Genomic DNA, 19,451 nt, shown 5'->3' with positions numbered 1-19,451 from the left:
GAAGTGTGTGTAGGGGAACACTTTGGTTCCAGTGATCATAACACCATTAGTTTCAACTTGATCATGGATAAAGATAGATCTGGTCCTCGGGTTGAGGTTCTAAACTGGAAAAAGGCCAAATTTGAAGAAATGAGAAAGGATCTAAAAAGCGTGGATTGGGACAGGTTGTTCTCTGGCAAGGATGTCGTTGGAAGTGTGAGGCCTTCAAAGGAGAAATTTTGAGAGTGCAGAGTTTGTATGTTCCTGTCAGGATTAAAGGCAAAGTGAATAAGAATAAGGTTCTTGAGGGATATTGGAACTCTGATGAAGAAGAAGAGATGTATAACATGTATAGACAACGGGGAGGAAATAAGATGCTTGAGGAGTATAAAAGCATAAGAAAATACTTAAGAAAGAAATCAGGAGGGCTAAAAGAAGACATGAGGTTACTTTGGCAGTCAAGGTGAAGGATAATCCAAAGAGCTTCTACAGGTATATTAAGAGCAAAAGATAGTAAGGGATAAAATTGGTCCTCTTGAAGATCAGAGTAGTCGGCTATGTATGGAACGAAAAGAAATGGGGGAGATCTTAAATGGGTTTTTTGCATCTGTATTTACTAAGGAAACTGGCATGGAGTCTATGGAAATAAGGCAAACAGGTAGTGAGGTCATAGAACCTATACAGATTGAAGAGGAGGAGGTGCTTGTTGTCTTGAGGCAAATCAGAGTAGATAAATCCCCAGTTCCTGACAGGGTATTCCCTCAGACCTTGAAGGAGACTAGTGTTGAAATTGCAGGGGCCTTGGCAGATATATTTAAAATCTCATTATCTACGGGTGAGGTGCCGGAGGATTGGAGGATAGCTCATATTGTTCCGTTGTTTAAAAAAGTCTCTAAAAGTAATCCAGGAAATTATAGGCCGGTAAGTTTGACGTCATTTGTAGGTAAATTATTGGAAGGAGTACTAAGAGATGGGATCTCCAAGTATTTGGATAAACAGGGACTTATTAGGGAGAGTCAACATGGCTTTGTGCGTGGTAGGTCATGTTTAACTAATCTATTAGAGTTTTTCGAGGAGGTTACCAGGAAAGTGGATGAAGGGAAGGCAGTGGATATTGTCTACATGGACTTCAGTAAGGCCTTTGACAAGGTCCCACATGGGAGGTTAGTTAGGAAGATTCAGTCACTGGTATACATGGTGAGGTAGTAAATTGGATTAGACATTGGCTCAATGGAAGAAGCCAGAGAGTGGTAGTGGAGGATTGCTTCTCTGAGTGGAGGCCTGTGACTAGTGGTGTGCCACAGGGATCAGTGCTGGGTCCATTGTTATTTGTCATCTATATCAATGATCTGGATGATAATGTGGTAAATTGGATCAGCAAATTTACTGATGATACAAAGACGGGAGGTATAGTGGACAGTGAGGAAGGTTTTAAGTTTGCAGAGGGATCTGAACCAACTGGAAAAGTTGGCTGAAAAATGGCACATGGAGCTTAATATAGACAAGTGTGAGGTATTGCACTTTGGAAGGACAAACCAAGGTAGAACATATAAGGTAAATGGTAAGGCACTGAGGAGTGCAGTAGAACAGAGGGATGTGGGAATACAGATACATAATTCCCTAAAAGTGGTGACACAGGTAGATAGGGTTGTAAAAAGAGTTTTTGGTACATTGGCCTTTATAAATCAAAGTACTGAATATAAGAGTTGGAATGTTATGGTGAGGTTGTATAAGGCATTGGTGATGCCGAATTTGGAGCATTATGTGCAGTTTTGGTCACCAAATTACAGGAAGGATATTAATAAGGTTGAAAGAGTGCAGAGAAGGTTTACAAGGATGTTGTCAGGACTTGAGAAACTGAGCTACAGAGAAAGGTTGAATAGGTTAGGACTTTATTCCCCAGAGCATACAAGAATGAGGGGAGATTTGATAGAAGTATATAAGATTATGATGGGTATAGATAGAGTGAATGCAAGCAGGCTTTTCCACTGAGGCTAGGGGAGAAAAAAAAACCAGAGGACATGGATTAGGGGTGAAGGGGGAAAAAGTTTAAAGGGAATTGGGGGGGGGGGGTTTCTTCACACACAGAGTGGTAGGAGTGTGGAATGAGCTGCCAGATGAAATGGTAAATGCAGGCTCACTTTTAACATTTAAGAAAAACTTGGACAGGTACATGGATGAGAGGGGTATGGACGGATATGGTCCAGGTGCAGCTCAGTGGGACTTCGCAGAAAAATGCTTCGGCACAGTCAAGAAGGGCCAAAAGGTCTGTTTCTGTGCTGTAATGTTCTATGGTTTCAATGGTTAAAAAAGCTCATCAGCACCTCTATTTCCTCAGAAGGATAAAGAAGTTTGGGATGCCCCATTTGACCTTCAGTTTATTTTTAATAAATGCTCCATAGAAGCATCCCAGAAACCAGCCTTCCTTCTGTCTACACTTCTTGCTGCCTCAGTAAAGCAGCCAACATAATCAGAGACCCCACCCAATCCTAACTTTCTCTCTTTTTCCCTCTCCCATCAGCCAGGAGATACAAAAGCCTAAAGTATGAACCACCAAACTCAAGTTCAGCTTCTATCCACTGTTGTATGACTAGTGAACAGTGCCCTAGAACTGTAATTAGTTTTGCTACAAGAAGTGTATGGGACATTGGAAAAAAGTTGAATTTCCCCAAGGGGATGAATAAAGTATCTATCTATCTATCTATCTATCTAACAATAACATGGACTCTTGACCTCACAACCAATTTTGTTATGGCCTTGCACCTTATTGTTTATGTGCACTGCACTTTCTTGGTAACTGTAATGCTTCAGTCTGCAATCTGTTAATGTTTTCCCTTGTATTACCTCAATGTACAGATATGATGAAATGACCTGTATGCGTAAGATGCAAAAGATAATTTTTCACGGTGACAACAATAAATGAACTTACATGGGAGCCATTTCCCACAGTCCCTTTAAACTCACTGGGTTCAGTGGAAAATTGACAAAGGTATTATTTAACAAATAGAAAAAAGTGAGGTAAATGTGTGTCATGGTATTAACATAGATAATATCTAATCGTACAGAAAATCAGTCAATTCAACACCAAAATTCAAAACATGAATAAAAACACAAAAAAACATTTTATATTAGCTTTTGTGCAGACCAAATGGTCATAATAACATTTTTCTATCATTACCCTTCTCCTGCTACCAATTTTAGATGCAACTTGTTACACACTCTTGAACTCTATGTACTTCTGTTTATTTGACCAGCCTATAATGGCAGAACTATGTCACAAGTCTTGCTAAAATCCATGCAGACTATATCATTATTTCAATCAACTTTGCCTCCAACTTCCACCCTGCCCTCAAATTCACTTGGTCCATCTCTGATACCTCTTGTCCTGCTTGCAATCTCTGAAGACACACTGTCTACTGAAATCTTTTATAAACTTACTGACTCTCATGTCTATCTTGACCATAGCTCTTCCCATCCTGTCACCTGTAAAAATGTTATTCCTTTTTCTGAGTTCTTCCATCTGCACTGCATCTGTTCTCAGGATGAGACTTTCCATTCCAGAATATCTGAAATGTCCCCTTCTTCAAAGAATCGGGTATCACTTCCTCTACCATTGATGCTCTCCTCACTTCCCCAACATCCACCCTCACTCCATCTTCCCACCACCATAGCGGGGACAGAGTTCCCCACGTACTAACCTACTACCTCCACAAGCCTCCACATCCAGCATATCATTCTCCATAACTTCCACCATCTTCAACAGATTCTACCCTAAACACATCTTTCCCTCTCCTCCCCACACCCCCCAACACTCTCCATAGGGATCACTCTCTCCCTGACTCCCTTGTCCATCCGTACTTTCCCAATGATCTTCCTCTTGACAGCTACCCCTGCAGCAGGACAAGTGTTCCAGTTTCCCCTTCACCACCATTGAGGGCCCCAAACAGTCCTTCTCAGTGAGGCAACACTTCACCTGTAAGTCGGTCAGGGTCATCTACTGTATCCAGTGCTCCTGGTGCAGCCTTCTCTGCACTGGCGAGACTCGGTGAAAATTGGGAGCACCTTCACTTTGTCCACAAGTCAAGTCAAGTCACTTTTATTGTCATTTCGACCATAACAGCTATGTACAGTACATAGTGAAAATGAGACAACATTTTTCAGGACCATGGTGTTACATGACACAGTACAAAAACTAGACTGAAATACGTAAAAAAACCAAAAAAAACAACTACACTAGACTACAGACCCACCCAGGACTGCATAAACTGCACAAAACAGTGCAGGCAATACAATAAATAATAAATGGGACAATAGGGCAAGGTGTCAGTCCAGGCTCTGGGTATTGAGGAGTCTGATAGCTTGGGGGAAGAAACTGTTACATAGTCCGGTCGTGAGAGCCCGAATGCTTCGGAGCCTTTTCCCAGACAGCAAGGGGGAGAAGACTTTGTATGAGAGGTGCGTGGGATCCTTCATAACGCCGTTTCCTTTGCGGATGCAGCGTGTAGTGTAAACGTCTGTGATGGCAGGAAGAGAGACCCCGATGATCTTCTCAGCTGACCTCACTATCCACCGCAGGGTCTTGCGATCTGAGATGGTGCAATTTCCGAACCAGACAGTGATGCAGCTGCTCAGGATGCTCCCAATACAACCCCTGTAGAATGTGATGAGGATGGGGGGTGGGAGATGGACTTTCCAACAGGCAGGATTTCCTGGCGGCCACCCATTTTAATTCTACTTCCCAATCTGATGTGTCAGTCCATGACCTCCTCTGCTACCACAAAGAGGCTATTCTCAGGCTGGAGAACAACATTTCATATTGAATCTGGGTAGCCTCCAACATGACGGCATGAACATTGATTTTTCTTACTTCTGGTAATTTCTACCCCTACCCCTTCTCTCTTTTTCCCACTCCCAATCCTGGGTCCCCTTGTACCCTTCTCATCTCCTCACCTCCCCATCACCTCCCTCTGGTGCCCCTCCTCCTCCCATGGTGTACTCTCCTCTCAGATTCCTTCTTTTTCATCCATTATCTTTTCCATCTTTCACCTCCCCCCTTCTCACTTCATTCCCTCTCCCCTACCCTCCCATCTTCCCTCTCACCTGGCTTTACCTATCACCTTCTGGACTGTACACTGCCCCCTCCCCCCACCTTATTCTCCCTTCCTTTCCAGTCCCGATGAAGGGTCTTGACCTGAAACGTTGACTATTTATTCCTTTTGGTAGATGCTGCCAGACCTGCTGAGCACCTCCAGCATTTTGTGTGTGTTACTGTGTTATAATTTAAATGTGAGCTAACTTCGTCGACCACCACGTTATCTACTATGCTCCCAATGCCCTTCCTTGTTACTGGCTCCAAAAATATCAATTAGTAAATCAATATGTCCTTGAGAAAAGATTCCAATAATTTACTGTCCACTGAAAGTAAAGCAACTGATCTATGATTACACTGCCACCAGACTCATAAACAGTTAATCTCCCTATGCAGTAAGGTTGATCAACACCTCCACTCACTAACCCACCCCACCAACCTTTATCATTTCCTGTCAAAGTCACCGATGTACAAGCATCACTTGTGCCTAGCATCACTTTATGGACATAGAATCTAAGCTATCTTAGATACTTATATTTATTGTGTGTTTTAATATTGTGTTCTTTATCTTACTGTATTTTTTTGCTGCAAATCCACGGTACAAATTATTTCATTTTCCTTTACATTTGTGTACTGGAAATGACATTAAACAATCTTGAATCTTATTCTTTCCTGCCTCGTTAAACAATGGAACAACATCAGTAATCTGCCAATCTCTAACTCCTATAGCCAGGGATAACTGTAGGCTTTCTTTTCTTTGCTTTTTGTTGTCTACAAGTAAGAAAAACTATACCAAAATATACACAGAAAAACAAAACAAGCCAAAAGATGTTTCAGCAGAGGTTATAGAAATAGTCTAACAGTTTTTAACAGATATCTTTAAGAGGATAGAGTGCCAAAAGGTGTGTGGAAAAAATTGGTGTCTCCATAATTTCCTTAATGTAGCAATGGAACACACAAAAAGCCAAACTTAAAGATTAGAGTACACAGGGGAGGACGAGATGTCAGGGTAAGAAAGCTCTTGAGATAGTGAAAGCCATGCCATAAAAGGCAAAGCATATAGGACAAAGAATTTCAAATTCCAGATCCCAAAGAACCAGGAGGCAATATGAGGAAGAAAGGGGAAGAGTAAACTACTCAACTTAGAATTGAAAGGTTTAGAATCGAAAGTCAGTGCCCCCTGAGACTGATTCAAACAATTATATTAAGCGTATTATGCAGAAACTGACGCTAATGTTGCTCATGATTAACTATAGAAGATTGTGACTCCTGCCAGAATCTCACATCTCCTAAAAGGAACTGCAAAATTCACGTAATAAAAGAGATAAAAGAGTAGATATAAGTCGATTGTGAAATCATCAACATGTGGAAACTAATCCCACGTCTGCAAGTGACTTCACCAAGGGCACTGTTTAGGTGTTGAAAAATCACAAGTATTTAAGGGAGCACAAGTACTAGAAATAAAACCATGGTAGCATAGCGGTTGTGGTGGACACCACAGTAGCATAGTGGTTAATGCGACGCTATTTCAGCTCGGTGCGTCAGAGTTCAGAGTTCAATTGCATATAATCTATAAGATAGATAGATACTTTATTCATCCCCATGGGGAAATTCAACATTTTTTCCAATGTCCCATACACTTATTGTAGCAAAACTAATTACATACAATACTTAACTCAGTAAAAATATGATATGCATCTAAAATCACCCTCTCAAAAAGCATTAATAATAGCTTTTAAAAAGTTCTTAAGTATGGGTTTCCTCTGGGTGCTCCAGTTTCCTCCCACAGTCCAAAGACGTACTAGTTAGTGGGTTAATTGGTCACTGTAAATTAGCCTGAGATTAGGCTAGTGTTAACTAGGTGAATTGATGGGTGGCTTGTTGGGCAGGAAGAGCCTGTTCACACTGTATCGATAAACAAATAAATAAACTCTGATCATGATCCACAAACCTGCCTGTCCAGGTAGACCCACTCATTCAGCTTGTTCCTGCCCCATTGAACTCATACATACCTCGACTCTGTTTTATCCCCCCGGTACAGTTTCACCCCATCTTCATCCGTGACACCTCACACGCTCTTGATTTTTTAAGGATTTCAGGTTCCCTGGTCCCCATCATCCTATTTTCACTATGGACGTCCAGTTCCTATACACCTCCATCCCCCACCAGGAAGGCTTCAAAACTCTCCGTTTCTTTCTGGACACCAGCCCAACCAGCTCCCCTCCACCACCACTCTGCTCTGCCTAGTGGAACTTCTTCTCACTCCTTTGGCTCCTCTCACTTCCTTCCAGCAAAAGGTGTAGCCATGGGTACTCACATGGGGTCCCAGCTATGCCTGCCTGTTTGTCAGCGACATGGAATAGTCTACGTTCCAAGCCTACACTGGTGAGCGTTGCACACTTTTCATATGCTACATCAATGACTGCATTAGTGCTGCTTCCTGCACCTGCGCTGAACTTCATCCACCTTGTCCCCAACTTCCACCGGGCCCTCAAATTCACCTGGTCCATTTCCGACACTTCCCTTCCCTTTCTCGATCTCACTGTCTACATCTCCAGAGACAGCTTATCAATTGATCTCTATTATAAACCAAACAGACTCTCACAGCTACCTGGAATATAACTTGCTTGACCATGCTACTTGTAAAAACACCATCCCCTTCTCTCAATTCCTCTGTCTCCACTGCATCTGCTCTCAGGTGAGGTTTTTCATTCTAGAATGAAGGAGATGTCCTCCTTTTTCAAAGAAAGGGGCTTCCCTTCCTCCACCACCAATGCTGCCCTCAACCGCATCTCTTCCATTTCACACATGTCTGTTCTTACCCCATCCTCCCTCCATGCTAACAGGGATAGGGTTTCTCTTGCCCTCACCTACCACCCCACCAGCCTCCGCATCCAGCACATAATTCTCCGAAACTTCCACCACCTCCAACTGGATCCCACCCCCCCACCACTCTGTTTTCCGCAGGGATTGCTCCCTACACGACTCCCTTGTCTATTCATCCCTTCCCACTATTCTCCCTCCTGGCATTTATCCTTGCAAACAGAACAAGCACTTCACCTGCCCCTACACCTCCTCCCTCCCTACCATTCAGGGCCCCACACGGTCCTTCCAGGTGCAGCAAAATTTCACCTGTGAGTCTGCTGGTGCTCCTGGTGTGGCCTCTTGTATATCAGTGAGACCCGACATAGATTGGGACACCGCTTCACCAAACATCTATGCTCCGTCCGCCAGAACAAGCAGGATCTCCCGGTGGCCACCCATTTTAATTCCACTTCCCATTTCAATATGTCCATCCATGGCCTCCTCCACTGTCGTGCTGAGGGCACACTTCGGTTGGAGGAACCACGCCTTATATTCCGTTTGGGTAGCCTCCAACCTGATGACACGAACATTGATTTCTCGAACTTCCAGTAATGCTCCTATCATTTCCCATCCCTTTGTCCCTCTGTCATGTTATCTCCTTGCCAGCCCATCACCTCCCTCTGGTGCTCCCCCACTTCTTCCTTCTTTCATGGCCTTCTGTCTCTCACCAATCAACATCCCAGCTCTTTGCTTCATCCCTTCCCCTCCAAGTTTCACCTATCACCTGGTGTTTCTCTCTTCCCTCCCTCCACCTTTCAAATCTACTCCTCAGCTTTTTTTTCAGCCCTGCCGAAGGGTTTCATCCCAAAATGTTGACTGTGCCCCTCAGGACTGTGTACAAGGCCCCCTCCTTTACTCTCTGTATACCCATGACTGTCACCACCCACAGCTCCAATCTGCTAATTAAATTTGTTGATGATGCTACACTGATTGGCCTAATTTCAAATAAAAATGAGGCAGCCTACAAAGAAGAAGTCATCACCCTGACACAGTGGTGTCAAGAAAACAACCTCTCCCTCAATGTCGCAAAAACAAATGAGCTGGTTGTGGACTACAGGAGGAATGGAGACAGGTTAACCCTATAGACATCAATGGATCTGGAGTTGAGAGGGTAAACAGCTTTAAGTTCCTCAGCATAAACATCACCGAGGATCTCACGTGGTAAATACCGGCTGTGTAATGAAAAAGGCACAACAACGCCTCTTTCACCTCAGATGGTTGAAGAAGTTTGGTCTGGACCCCCAAATTCTAAAAACTTTCTATAGGGGCACAATTGAGAGCATCCTGTCTGGCTGCATCACTGCCTGGTACAGGAACTATACTTCCCTCAATTGCAGGACTCTGCAGAGAGTGGTGTGGACAGCCCAGCACATCTGTAGATGTGAACTTCCCACTATTCAGGACATTTACAAAGACAGGTGTGTAAAAAAGGCCCGAAGGATCATTGGAGGCCTGAGTCACCGTAACCACAAACTATTCCAGCTGCTACCGTCCGGGGAACAGTACCGCAGCATAAAAGCCAGGACCAACAACAGCTTCTACCACCAGGCCGTTAGGCTGCTTAATTCATGGTGACACAACTGTGTTACATTGACATAATACATGTTACATAATATTTATAATAAATGACTATAATGCACATTGCACATTTGAATGGAGACATATCGTAAAGATTTTTCCCCTCATGTATATGAAGGACGTGAGTAATAAAGCCAATTTAATTCAATTTCCATAGATGCTGCCTGGCCTGCTGAGTTCCTCCAGCATTTTGTATGTGTTGCAGTGACAAAAACCTGATTGGAGAGAGTCAACTACAAAGATGGCCAAAGAGTTGGAAGGCAATAACACAATTAGAGCTTTTCAAAGGGAATAAAATATTGTTATGCTGTGATACTTTGTAAAGTAAAAGAATTTAAGGATTTATTTTTATAAAGTGGTCAGGCAGTAGTTAACAAAAATGGAACAACATTAGGAAGGCATATGCTTTCTGGAAAATGAGATGAACTTCCCACTTTGGAAAATGAGATGAAGGATCATGTAGGGAATTAGAATGAATCGTGATGCTGCAGAAGACATTGGCCTTATTTGTCACATGTACGTCAAAACATTCAATCAGATCAGTGAGGATTGTGCTGGGGGCAGTCTGCAGGTGTTGCCACATTTCTGGCAGCAACATAGCCTCTTTGGAATGTGGGAGGAAACCGGGAGCCCCCACAGGAAACTCACAGTCAGGAGGAGAACACACAAACTGCCTACAGACAACAACAATCACTATCTCTTGCGTTAAGCACAAAATTACCATGCTGCTAGATAGGTAGCAAAGGAAGAAGAAACTAAATAAGCAGGGCTGGATTCTATTGCTAAAAGCAATCACAAATTCCTTGCATTTAATACAAAGCAGCAATAAGGGGAGACAGCTGAAGGTGGTGAAAAGTTAGCCAAGATTACCTTCGCTCAGCAGGATGACATAGGGCAGGTAATTAGGACTGAGAAGTGCCAGTACTCCAACGTTTGGAGCAAGAAAGCCAAACCAACTCTGTGACAGGCACATTCAACCTGAACTTAACAAAACCTTGGTATAGTCTTATTTAGGGAAAGAGTGACTATTCAAAGAACTAGTCACCCCCAAAACATTGTTCATTTCTGAATAGGAGTAACATTTTAAACCCAAAGATCTCAATTTCAAGAAGATTACAATTTCAAAAGCAATCTATCTGAACAGATGAACTGCAGACAATGTTTGAAATACTCAAGTTAGGCAATGTCAGTGGAAGAAAACAGATTTCACGAATGGTTCAGGACCTGAAATACTGTTTTGTCTTACCACAAATGCTGTCTGCCTTAAAGAACCATTTTTGTTTTCACTTCTAATTTTTTTACTCTATATTTTAAAGAACCATTTTTTGTTTTCACTTCTAATTTTTTTACTATCTATATTTTCAAGAACTGGGCTGATTATTGGTTGCAGATTTTATTTTCAACACGCCGCAGGTGCAAACAAAAAGTGTGACAACTCTTTAATGTGACCAGGACTTGCAGTTACGAAAGAAATGTGATGTGCTTTAAGGTGGGGAGGATTTTATTTTATAAACTCGGGCAGCGTTTCCCCGGTAATTACACCGATGGCAGTGCTCCGGTACCGGCCTCACCCACCTTGTCGTTGTCCAGCCGGGTCTCCAGAATTTTATTCAGCTTCCTGGCCAGCGGGTTGTTGTTGCTCTGCGGGGCCCCGCCGGCGCCCGGCTCCGGGACAGGGCCGGCCACTTCCACTCTGCCGTCGGTCATCGCCCTCCACACAAACCGAGCCGCGGCCACCTCACCGGAAAACCGTCCTGCACCCAAATACAACCGTGGCCTCGCAAAGGGAAACCGGTCCAGCCCCGAGATGGGACCATTGTCGGCAAGGCATCGCAGGCCTGCACAACAGTTCCGAGAGGGTGAGGCTGTCTCTTGTCTTTCTCCGACCCGCGCGGAAAGAGTGACTTCTTGTTTTATCTGCACGATTCCCCTTCTCTACATAGGAAATGTGATCGGAAAAACTGGCAATCTCACCACCAACATACATCTCTTCAAAAAGCTGCAATGCAACAGACCCTAATCTATCAAATTTTGTCTGCCAGAACCTCGTAAACAGACTTGGGATATTCTACTAGATTAAATGCACACGAACCCAAATTATTGTTATTGAGAGACTTTTTTTTCAAATTAGATGCTAAGTAATGCAAAATTCTGTCTTCCTTTTTTTTTAACCATTTTGTATAGTGAAGGCGCTCATCATGCTAACTTGGTCTTTGAAAGAAATATCCAAATAGTCCCCGCTCAATCCTAGTAATGGTTTTAATTAATGCTTAAAGTACTCAAAGATCAGCCCATATTATTTTTGCTGCTGCCAAATATGAAATCTAAATAGAGGATAGACACAGACAAATTTAATAGATATTCGGCAAAAACGTATTAATCAAAAAGTAGTAAAATTGGGAATGAATAAAAGCACAAAATGCTGGCAGAACTCAGCAGGCCAGACAGCATCTATGGGAGGAGGTAGTCATAGATGCTGTCTGGCCTGCTGAGTTCTGCCAGCATTTTGTGTTTTTATTTATTTCCAGCATCTGCAGATTCACTCGTGTTGCCTTAAAATTGGGGATGGCTGTTTAACAAATGGGTGTTAGATCAGCACGGTAGAGTAGCGGCTAACAGCGGCCGTGCTCGGGGTTCAATTCCCACCACTGTTTATAAACAGTTTTCACCTTCTTCCTGTAACTACGTGTGTTTCCTCTGGGTGCTCCTGTTTCTTCCCACATTCTAAATATGCGCAGGGTAGGGTTAGTAAATTGTGTCCACGTCCTCGGACTGTGTCAATCATTGACGCAAACAACGCATTTCACTGTATGTTTTGGTGTACACGTGCTAAATAAAGGTAATCTTTAATAAATACATAAAGGCAATATTTAACCATAAGAAGTCATTGATGCAAACAGCAAGGATGGACATAAGGGTACGTAGACAAGGTGATAGGTGAAGCTAGTGGGTGGGAAAGGTAAACGTTGGAGACAAGGAATCTGATAGCACAGAAGAGCAGATCATTGGAGAAAGGGAAGGAAGACGGGACCCAGGGGCAGTGATAGGTAGGTGAGAAATTATAGGCCAGAGTGGGGAATAGAGGAAGGGGGAAGGGGAGGGATTCTGTTTTTTTAAACCAGAGAAGAAATTGATATTAATGCCATCAGGTTGGAGGCTAGCCAGACGGAATATAAGATGTTGCTTCTCCACCCTGAAGATGGCCCTATCTTGGCACAAGAGAAGGCCATGCACCAACATGTCAGAACGGGAATTGGAACATAAATGTTTGGCCAATGGGGTGTTCCACTATTGGTGGATCGAGCAGGGTTACTCGACGAAGCGATCCCCCAGTTGATCCAAATGAACTCTGACATAGAAAGTACAACAATACCCCACAGGAATGGACAGATCAGGCCTATGCTGACTTTGATGCGACCTAAATTAATCCCATCGGTCTGTACATGGTCTGTATCTCCCTCCTGGCACTTATCCTTGCAAGCGGCCCAAGTGCCATACCTGACCATTCATCTCCTCCCTCACCTCCATTCAGGGCCCCAAACAGTCCCTCCAGGTGAGGCCACACTTCATCTGTGAATCTGCTGGGGTTAGCTACTGTGTCCAATGTTCCTGATGCGGCCTCCTCTACGTTGGTGAGACCCGTCATAAATTGCGGGACCACTTTGTCGGGCACCTCTGTACCATCAGGGACTTTGCAGTGGGCAAACATTTTAATTCCCATTTTCACGTGTCAGTCCTTGGCCTCCTCTTGTGCAAAGATGAGGCCACCCTCAAAGTGGAGGAGCAACACCTTGTATTCCATCTGGGTACCCTCCAACCTAATGGCATGAACATCACTTTCTCCTTCTGGTAAACAAATTCCCCCCCTGCCCTTCCTCTATTCTCCACTCTGACCTTTCACCTCTTCTCACCTGCCTATTACTTCCCCCTGGGCCCTTCCTCCCTCCCTTTCTCTTGTGGTTCACTCTCCTCTCCTATCAGATTCCTTCTTCTCCAGCCCTTGACCTTTCCTCCCATCTGGCTTCATCTATCACCTCCATCGAGCCTCCTTCCTCTCCTTTCACCTTTTTATTCTGGCATCTTCTCAGTCCTGAAAAAGGGCCTCGGCCTAAAATGTTGAGTGTCTATTGATTTCCATTGATGCTACCTGACCTGCTGAGTTCCTCCAGCATTTTGTGTGTGCTACTCTGGATTTCCAGCACCTGCAGACTTTGTTGTGTTTAAGGTCTGTATGTATCTCTCTGTTCCTGCGAGTTCATGTGGCTACCTAAATGCCTCTTCAACTTGGAAATCGTATCTGCATCTATCACCTCTCTTGGCAATCTCCTTTAAACTTCACCTCTCACTTTAAACCTATGTCCTCCAGTATTAGTCATTTCCAACACAGGAAAAAGACTCTGACCATCTCCCCTAGCTGCTCCTCCCATAATTGTATGTAGATTCATATCTACACAACATTGAAACAGTCCCCTCAACCCATCTCCTGCATGCTGACCAAGATTCCTTTTAAGCAAATCCCACTTACCTTTTTAGGTTCCTATCCCTCTAATCCTCTCCTTCTATCAGGTTGCTCCTCAACCTTTGCCTTTTCATCCAAAGCACTAATGTATATCTATAGCTTACAGCACTGATCCTTGCAGAACATGGTCTCAGACCTCCAGACAGAATAAGACCCCTGTACCATCACACTCTGTCCAAGGCAATTTACCAGCTCACTGTGGGTCCTATGTGACTTAATCTTCTGGGTCAGCCTACCATGAGGGACTTAATCAAATGTTATACTCAACTTTAGTCAAAAGTCCACATAAACAACATCTGCTACCCTATTCTCACAAACTAATTTTGATACTTCCTCAGAAAATTAATTCAGATTTGTGAGACCTCCCCTGCACTGACCATCTCTAATAACTCCATGCATTTTGGAATGTGAGTAAATCCTGTCCATAAGAATCTTTTCCTATAAATTTGTGACCTCTGATGTAATTTCTGCTCTATAATTTCCAGGTTTGTCGCTGCGGCACTTCTTAAACAAAGGAATAAGATTGGCTTTTCTCCAGTCTTCTGCACCTTGCCTGTGGCTAAAGAGGATACAAGGATAATTTTCAATGCCCCAGCAATTTCCTCCCTTGTTTCCCTGGGATAGATTCCATTAGGCCCTAGGGACATGTAGCTCCTAATGTTTTTCAAGAATTTCCTCCAGATTCCATGTAATTTTAACAAATTAGTCTTGTATTCTTTTATAATGCACTTGAAATATAGATTGCATTCTCCTGATACAATCACCATTTTACATCCTGCTAACACAGATGCCATCTGTGATTGTGTCACCTTATCCACGATTGAATCACTGCATTGATACAACTTCAGTTCCTCTATTAATCACTTGGTCCTGTAAATGCTACATCATTTGTCACCCATAATGAATTTCACCTATGCTCGTCACTGTTATCGTTCTTTAATGAAACACTGGGTGATAGGGATCAGGGAGTGGGCAGCAAAGCAAATTTGTGATGGTTTTCCGTCAATATAACAAGACAAGATGCTATGTCGGGTTTCTGGAGACACTAAGTTCAGAAAAGTTCAAAATTCAAAGTAAAGTTTATTATCAGAGTATATACATGTCACCTCATACAACCCTGAGATTCTTTTTCCTGTGGGAACACTCAACAAATCTATAGAACCAGAACTGTAAAGAGGATCAATGAAAGAGCAAGAGCATAGAAGACAACACACTGTGCAAATGCAAATATAAGTAAATAGCTATAAATATTGAAAGCATGAAATCACCAGATAAAAAGTCCTTAAAGTGAGAAAAATGGTTGTGGGAACATCTCAATAGATGACTGTAATTATCCTCTTTTGTTCCCGAGCCTGGTGGTTGAGGGGTAGTAACTGTTCTTGAACCTGGTGGCGTAAGTCCTGAGGCTCTTGTACCTTCTACCTGATGGCAGCAATGAGAAAAGAGCTTTGCTTGGGTGGTGAGGATCTTTATGTTGGATGCTGTTTTTCTATGATAGTGTTTCATGTAGATGTGCCCAACGGTAGGGAGGCCTTTACCCATTAAGCACTGGGCCTAATCCACTACCTTTTGTAGGATTTTCCATTCAAAGGGATTGGTGTTCCCATAGCAGACCGCAATGCAGCCAGTCAATACACTCTCCACGACACATCTATAGGAGATTCTCAAGGTTTTTGATGTCACGCTGATTTTCTGCAGACTTCAAAGGAATATCCTCAATAATGGTCAAGTATAATTAAGACCAAGGAATTTTTAAGTATCATCAGTAATTCTCAACTACCCGTCACAGGGTCTCAACAATTCAACAGTAAAGCACATTTTGAATTTGTACGGACACCCGTCTCTACGCTCAGTGGCCACTTTATTGGGTATCACCTGTACCTAATGGCCACTGTGTGCATGTTTGTGGTCTTTTGCTGCTGTAGCCCATCCACTTCAAGGTTTGATGTGTTGTGCATTCAGAGATGCTCTTCTGTACCCCACTGTTGTAACGCATGGTTGTTTGAGTTATTGTCGCCTTCCTGTCAACATGAACCATTCACGTCTGATCTCTCTCATTAACAAGGCATTTTTGCCCACAGAACTGCCGCTTACTGGATTAAAAAAAATTTTTTTGCACTATTCTCTGAACTCTTCAGACGGTGCTGTTGGAAACTCCCAGGAGATCAGCAGCTTCTGAGATACTCAAACCACCCCGTCTGGCACCAGAAGTCATTCCACGGTCACATTTCTTCACAATAGATCACTTTTCTTCCCCCATTCTGATGTTTGGTCTGAAGAAAAACTGAACCTCTTGACCATGTCTGCATACATTTATGGACGGAGTTGTTGCCACATGATTGGCTGATTAGAAGGGTTCTTATTAAAGTGGCCACTGAGTATATATTTGACTGTAAACCAAGTCAAGAAATAATGTAGGGAAAACGTTGGAAATAAAACATACTCAGGGTAAAACTTAACTTCAGTGAGGTGCAATAGGGAACTGACAGCCCATTATTAACAGGCTGATGACCTTTCAGTTAATTTCACTTATGCAGCTGCTCAGTGTGGTCTGTAGCTCAGTAACATCACTCTTGTAGGCAGAAGGCTTCCGAATCAAATTCCACTCAAGTGACATGCATAAATCTCGGTTAACAATTCAATTGAATAGTGAGGATGTGCTAGGAGAATCAAAGCTTCACTTTTTGGATCAGGTGTGAAAGTAACGCCCTGGTAAAATAAGGCAGAGGTAAGATATCCCGTGCTGTTACTTTTAGGAAGCGTGATGTTCACACTAATATGAGTTTCACAATCACTTCACTAAAGAAGTCCAATTTTCATTTGAGATCTGGCTGTCTGCAAATTGAAAGTTGCATGCATTACATCAATGACCATCTTTCAAAAGTGACTAACAAGAACATTACCAGCTAGTTTTACTATTTGTCGTCATCGTCGTTAGGTCGCATCTGGAATTTCCCGTTGGCAGACGATTTCCCTCCACGCCGCTCTGACATATTGGGAAATCGTGTACGTGGCAGGTTACAGCAGTGGTTTGACTTTGCCTTCTGCCGGATGAGTTTAAAGAGATCACCACCTCTTGCAGTGGATGACCAGGACATCTACGTGTCTTGTCGTGCTCTTAGCGCTCCACAACGCCTGCTGGCCACCTTCTTGACCGTTGGACCATTAATTGGTCTCTTCTGCTCAATCTGCCATGGCCAGACTTCACACGCTGGGACAGACAAATCCCCTACCTCACCGAGGGTCGAAGACCCGTCGGCTACCCTCACCTGGTTTGGCCCGTCTGCCAAGACGGTTTACCGGGGTGTGGCCACTGCGCGTGTTACAGCTACTTGGAGCCACAGGTGAGAGCTGAGCGCCAGGTGGGGACCAAAGGTGGATGAGCTGCCCTGAAAAAGGGCATGGTAGGCCCCCCACCAGAGGTGCTACCCCTCCCTAGACACCCCATACACCCCATTTTTACTATTAAAAATCTAAAAAACACTATGCCTCAGAAAGAGACATTAAGTTGTTTGAATGGAGTCATACCTGGCACAAAGCAAGATAGTTGTGGTGGCAGAAGTTTCTCAGGAAGTGTCCAAGTCCTAATGGTCTTCAGTTGATTCAGTAGTGGCCCTCCCTCCATATCAGGGTCAAACATTAGGATATTCATTAACCTTTTTCAGTTTACAACCAGTCAGTGCATGTCTGCAAGCTGTGAGGCCTAATCAACACTTGAGCACAGATTGATAAATAACAAACACAAACGTTTCTGCAGACACTGAAAATTGAGAGTAACACATCTAACATGCTGGAGGAACTCAGCAAGAGAGGCAGCCTCTTTGGGAATAAATGAACAGTCAACATTTCAGGCTGAGACCCTTCTTCATGACTCCGATGAGTGGCAATCAGCGCTCGTGCCAAACCAGTTCCAGACAGTAACCATCTTGAACCAAGAAGCATCTAACTAATACCTCCTTACAATCAACAGCCTTAAACACATGAAGTCCTCCATTTGGGTGGTGGTGAGGAATAGGTGCGGGCTCACCAGAGACATAAGAGGACTAGCCTATTGGGTGCAGGAACGGGAAAGAAGCTGGGTAGTCTGAGGGACAACTCAACCGTTGACTTGCATGAACATTTTCACTTTCTCCAAGGTGCAAGTGTCAGGAATACGTTAGAGTATTCTCCATTTGTCTGGATGTGGATGAGTACAACCCCAACAAAAAAAAAGGAATTGGAATTTGGTTTGGAATTAGCAAGCTGAATCTTGGAAGGGTGTTTCAGCCAAGTGAATTTTGTCAGAACTGCATTAAAGAGCATCTAAAGTGGACAGTTGTGCTTCTGAATGTCCAGTGAAGTCTGTTATCTGGAATGTGTTTAACAGCCCTCATGAAGTACAGTGTGGCACTCTCCACTGTCACCCAATCCCCCAACACAGAAAAATCTGATCAATGGCTCTTGAAAATAACTAGATTACTCATATCAGGTTCACCACCATCAACACTCTGTGGAGTAGACCAAAACCACCATTGCATTGACCAGATATCTAACTGGACCAACTCTGTGATGTAATATGGACAGATTAGCATGTCTTCAGATATTTTTTTCAGAAATCCTTACTGTTTACATAACAAAAACATTCGTTTTATTGCACATAGTGTTTTTATTTGTACCATGATCCCAATTGTGTGCTTTATCTTAAGTCTCTATAAAATGCTGGAAAATGTAAATAATGTATTATGTATTGCATTGAACTGCATCTGCTAAGTTAACAAATTTCACAACACATGCCGGTGATAATAAATCTCATTCTGATTCCAAAACAGGAGATTCTTACTTTGTTGGTTAGATGTGAGAGTTCTTCCATTTTATTGGCTGATCAACCCACTAGATGTCATCATGTTCCTTGAATTCCAGAGATCTTCATTGGCTGATGTCCCACAACAATGGATGTCAGAAAGTTAGTATCTACATGGTAAATTCCCAAAAATCTGTCCCTATATTGTACTGAACATATTAAATTGCTTTAACTTTATACAGGGTCTCTGGTACATCATTCTGTTTTCCAAAGGCAATCTTAGATATTAGTAGATAAGGGAATTTTAGATTTTAAATTTTAGATAAAGGATTGTATGGCGACTAGTTCATTTAAGCTCTTATTTAATATAAAGTAATTTTAGTATTCACTTCTCCATAATCTTAAATCTTCTTGTACCGAGAATACATCAAAAATCACATATGCTACATTTATCTTTTATTTTGTCTATTCAAATCTGGTTCCTCATAGAAATTTACAATGCTGACCTTCTTCCACATCCGAACTGCTGCAATAAATAATACTGGAGGTGTTGTTAGACACGATGAAACTACAATCTAATTAAAGCCTTGGGAGAAAGGTACACTAGCATGACAGTGTATATGAGCTTACATTTTGGAATT

The 19,451-nt window shown here is 42.9% G+C and overlaps 1 protein-coding gene and 1 long non-coding RNA gene across 2 annotated transcripts in view; one reads left to right on the top strand and one right to left on the bottom strand.

Annotated features, from left to right (window-relative positions):
* cog6 (component of oligomeric golgi complex 6) overlaps positions 1–11,469 on the bottom strand; it is a 97,154-nt gene extending 85,685 nt beyond the window's left edge. Inside the window, exon 1 of the mRNA XM_073043957.1 lies at positions 11,087–11,469. Within this exon, the coding sequence (XP_072900058.1) occupies positions 11,087–11,218 (132 nt within the window). The 5' untranslated portion in view covers positions 11,219–11,469. The remainder of the gene's footprint in view (positions 1–11,086) is intronic.
* Positions 11,249–19,047, top strand: LOC140726933 (uncharacterized). The gene is made up of 2 exons (XR_012098763.1): positions 11,249–11,370; positions 18,839–19,047. It is a non-coding gene; the product is annotated as an uncharacterized lncRNA (long non-coding RNA).
* Positions 19,048–19,451: the final 404 nt, after the last annotated feature.

The sequence above is a fragment of the Hemitrygon akajei genome, chromosome 4 (genome assembly GCF_048418815.1).
Source record: "Hemitrygon akajei chromosome 4, sHemAka1.3, whole genome shotgun sequence".
Lineage (NCBI taxonomy): Eukaryota > Metazoa > Chordata > Chondrichthyes > Myliobatiformes > Dasyatidae > Hemitrygon > Hemitrygon akajei.
Note: the sequence above shows the minus strand (reverse complement) of the source record. Positions and strands in the feature narration are given on the sequence as shown.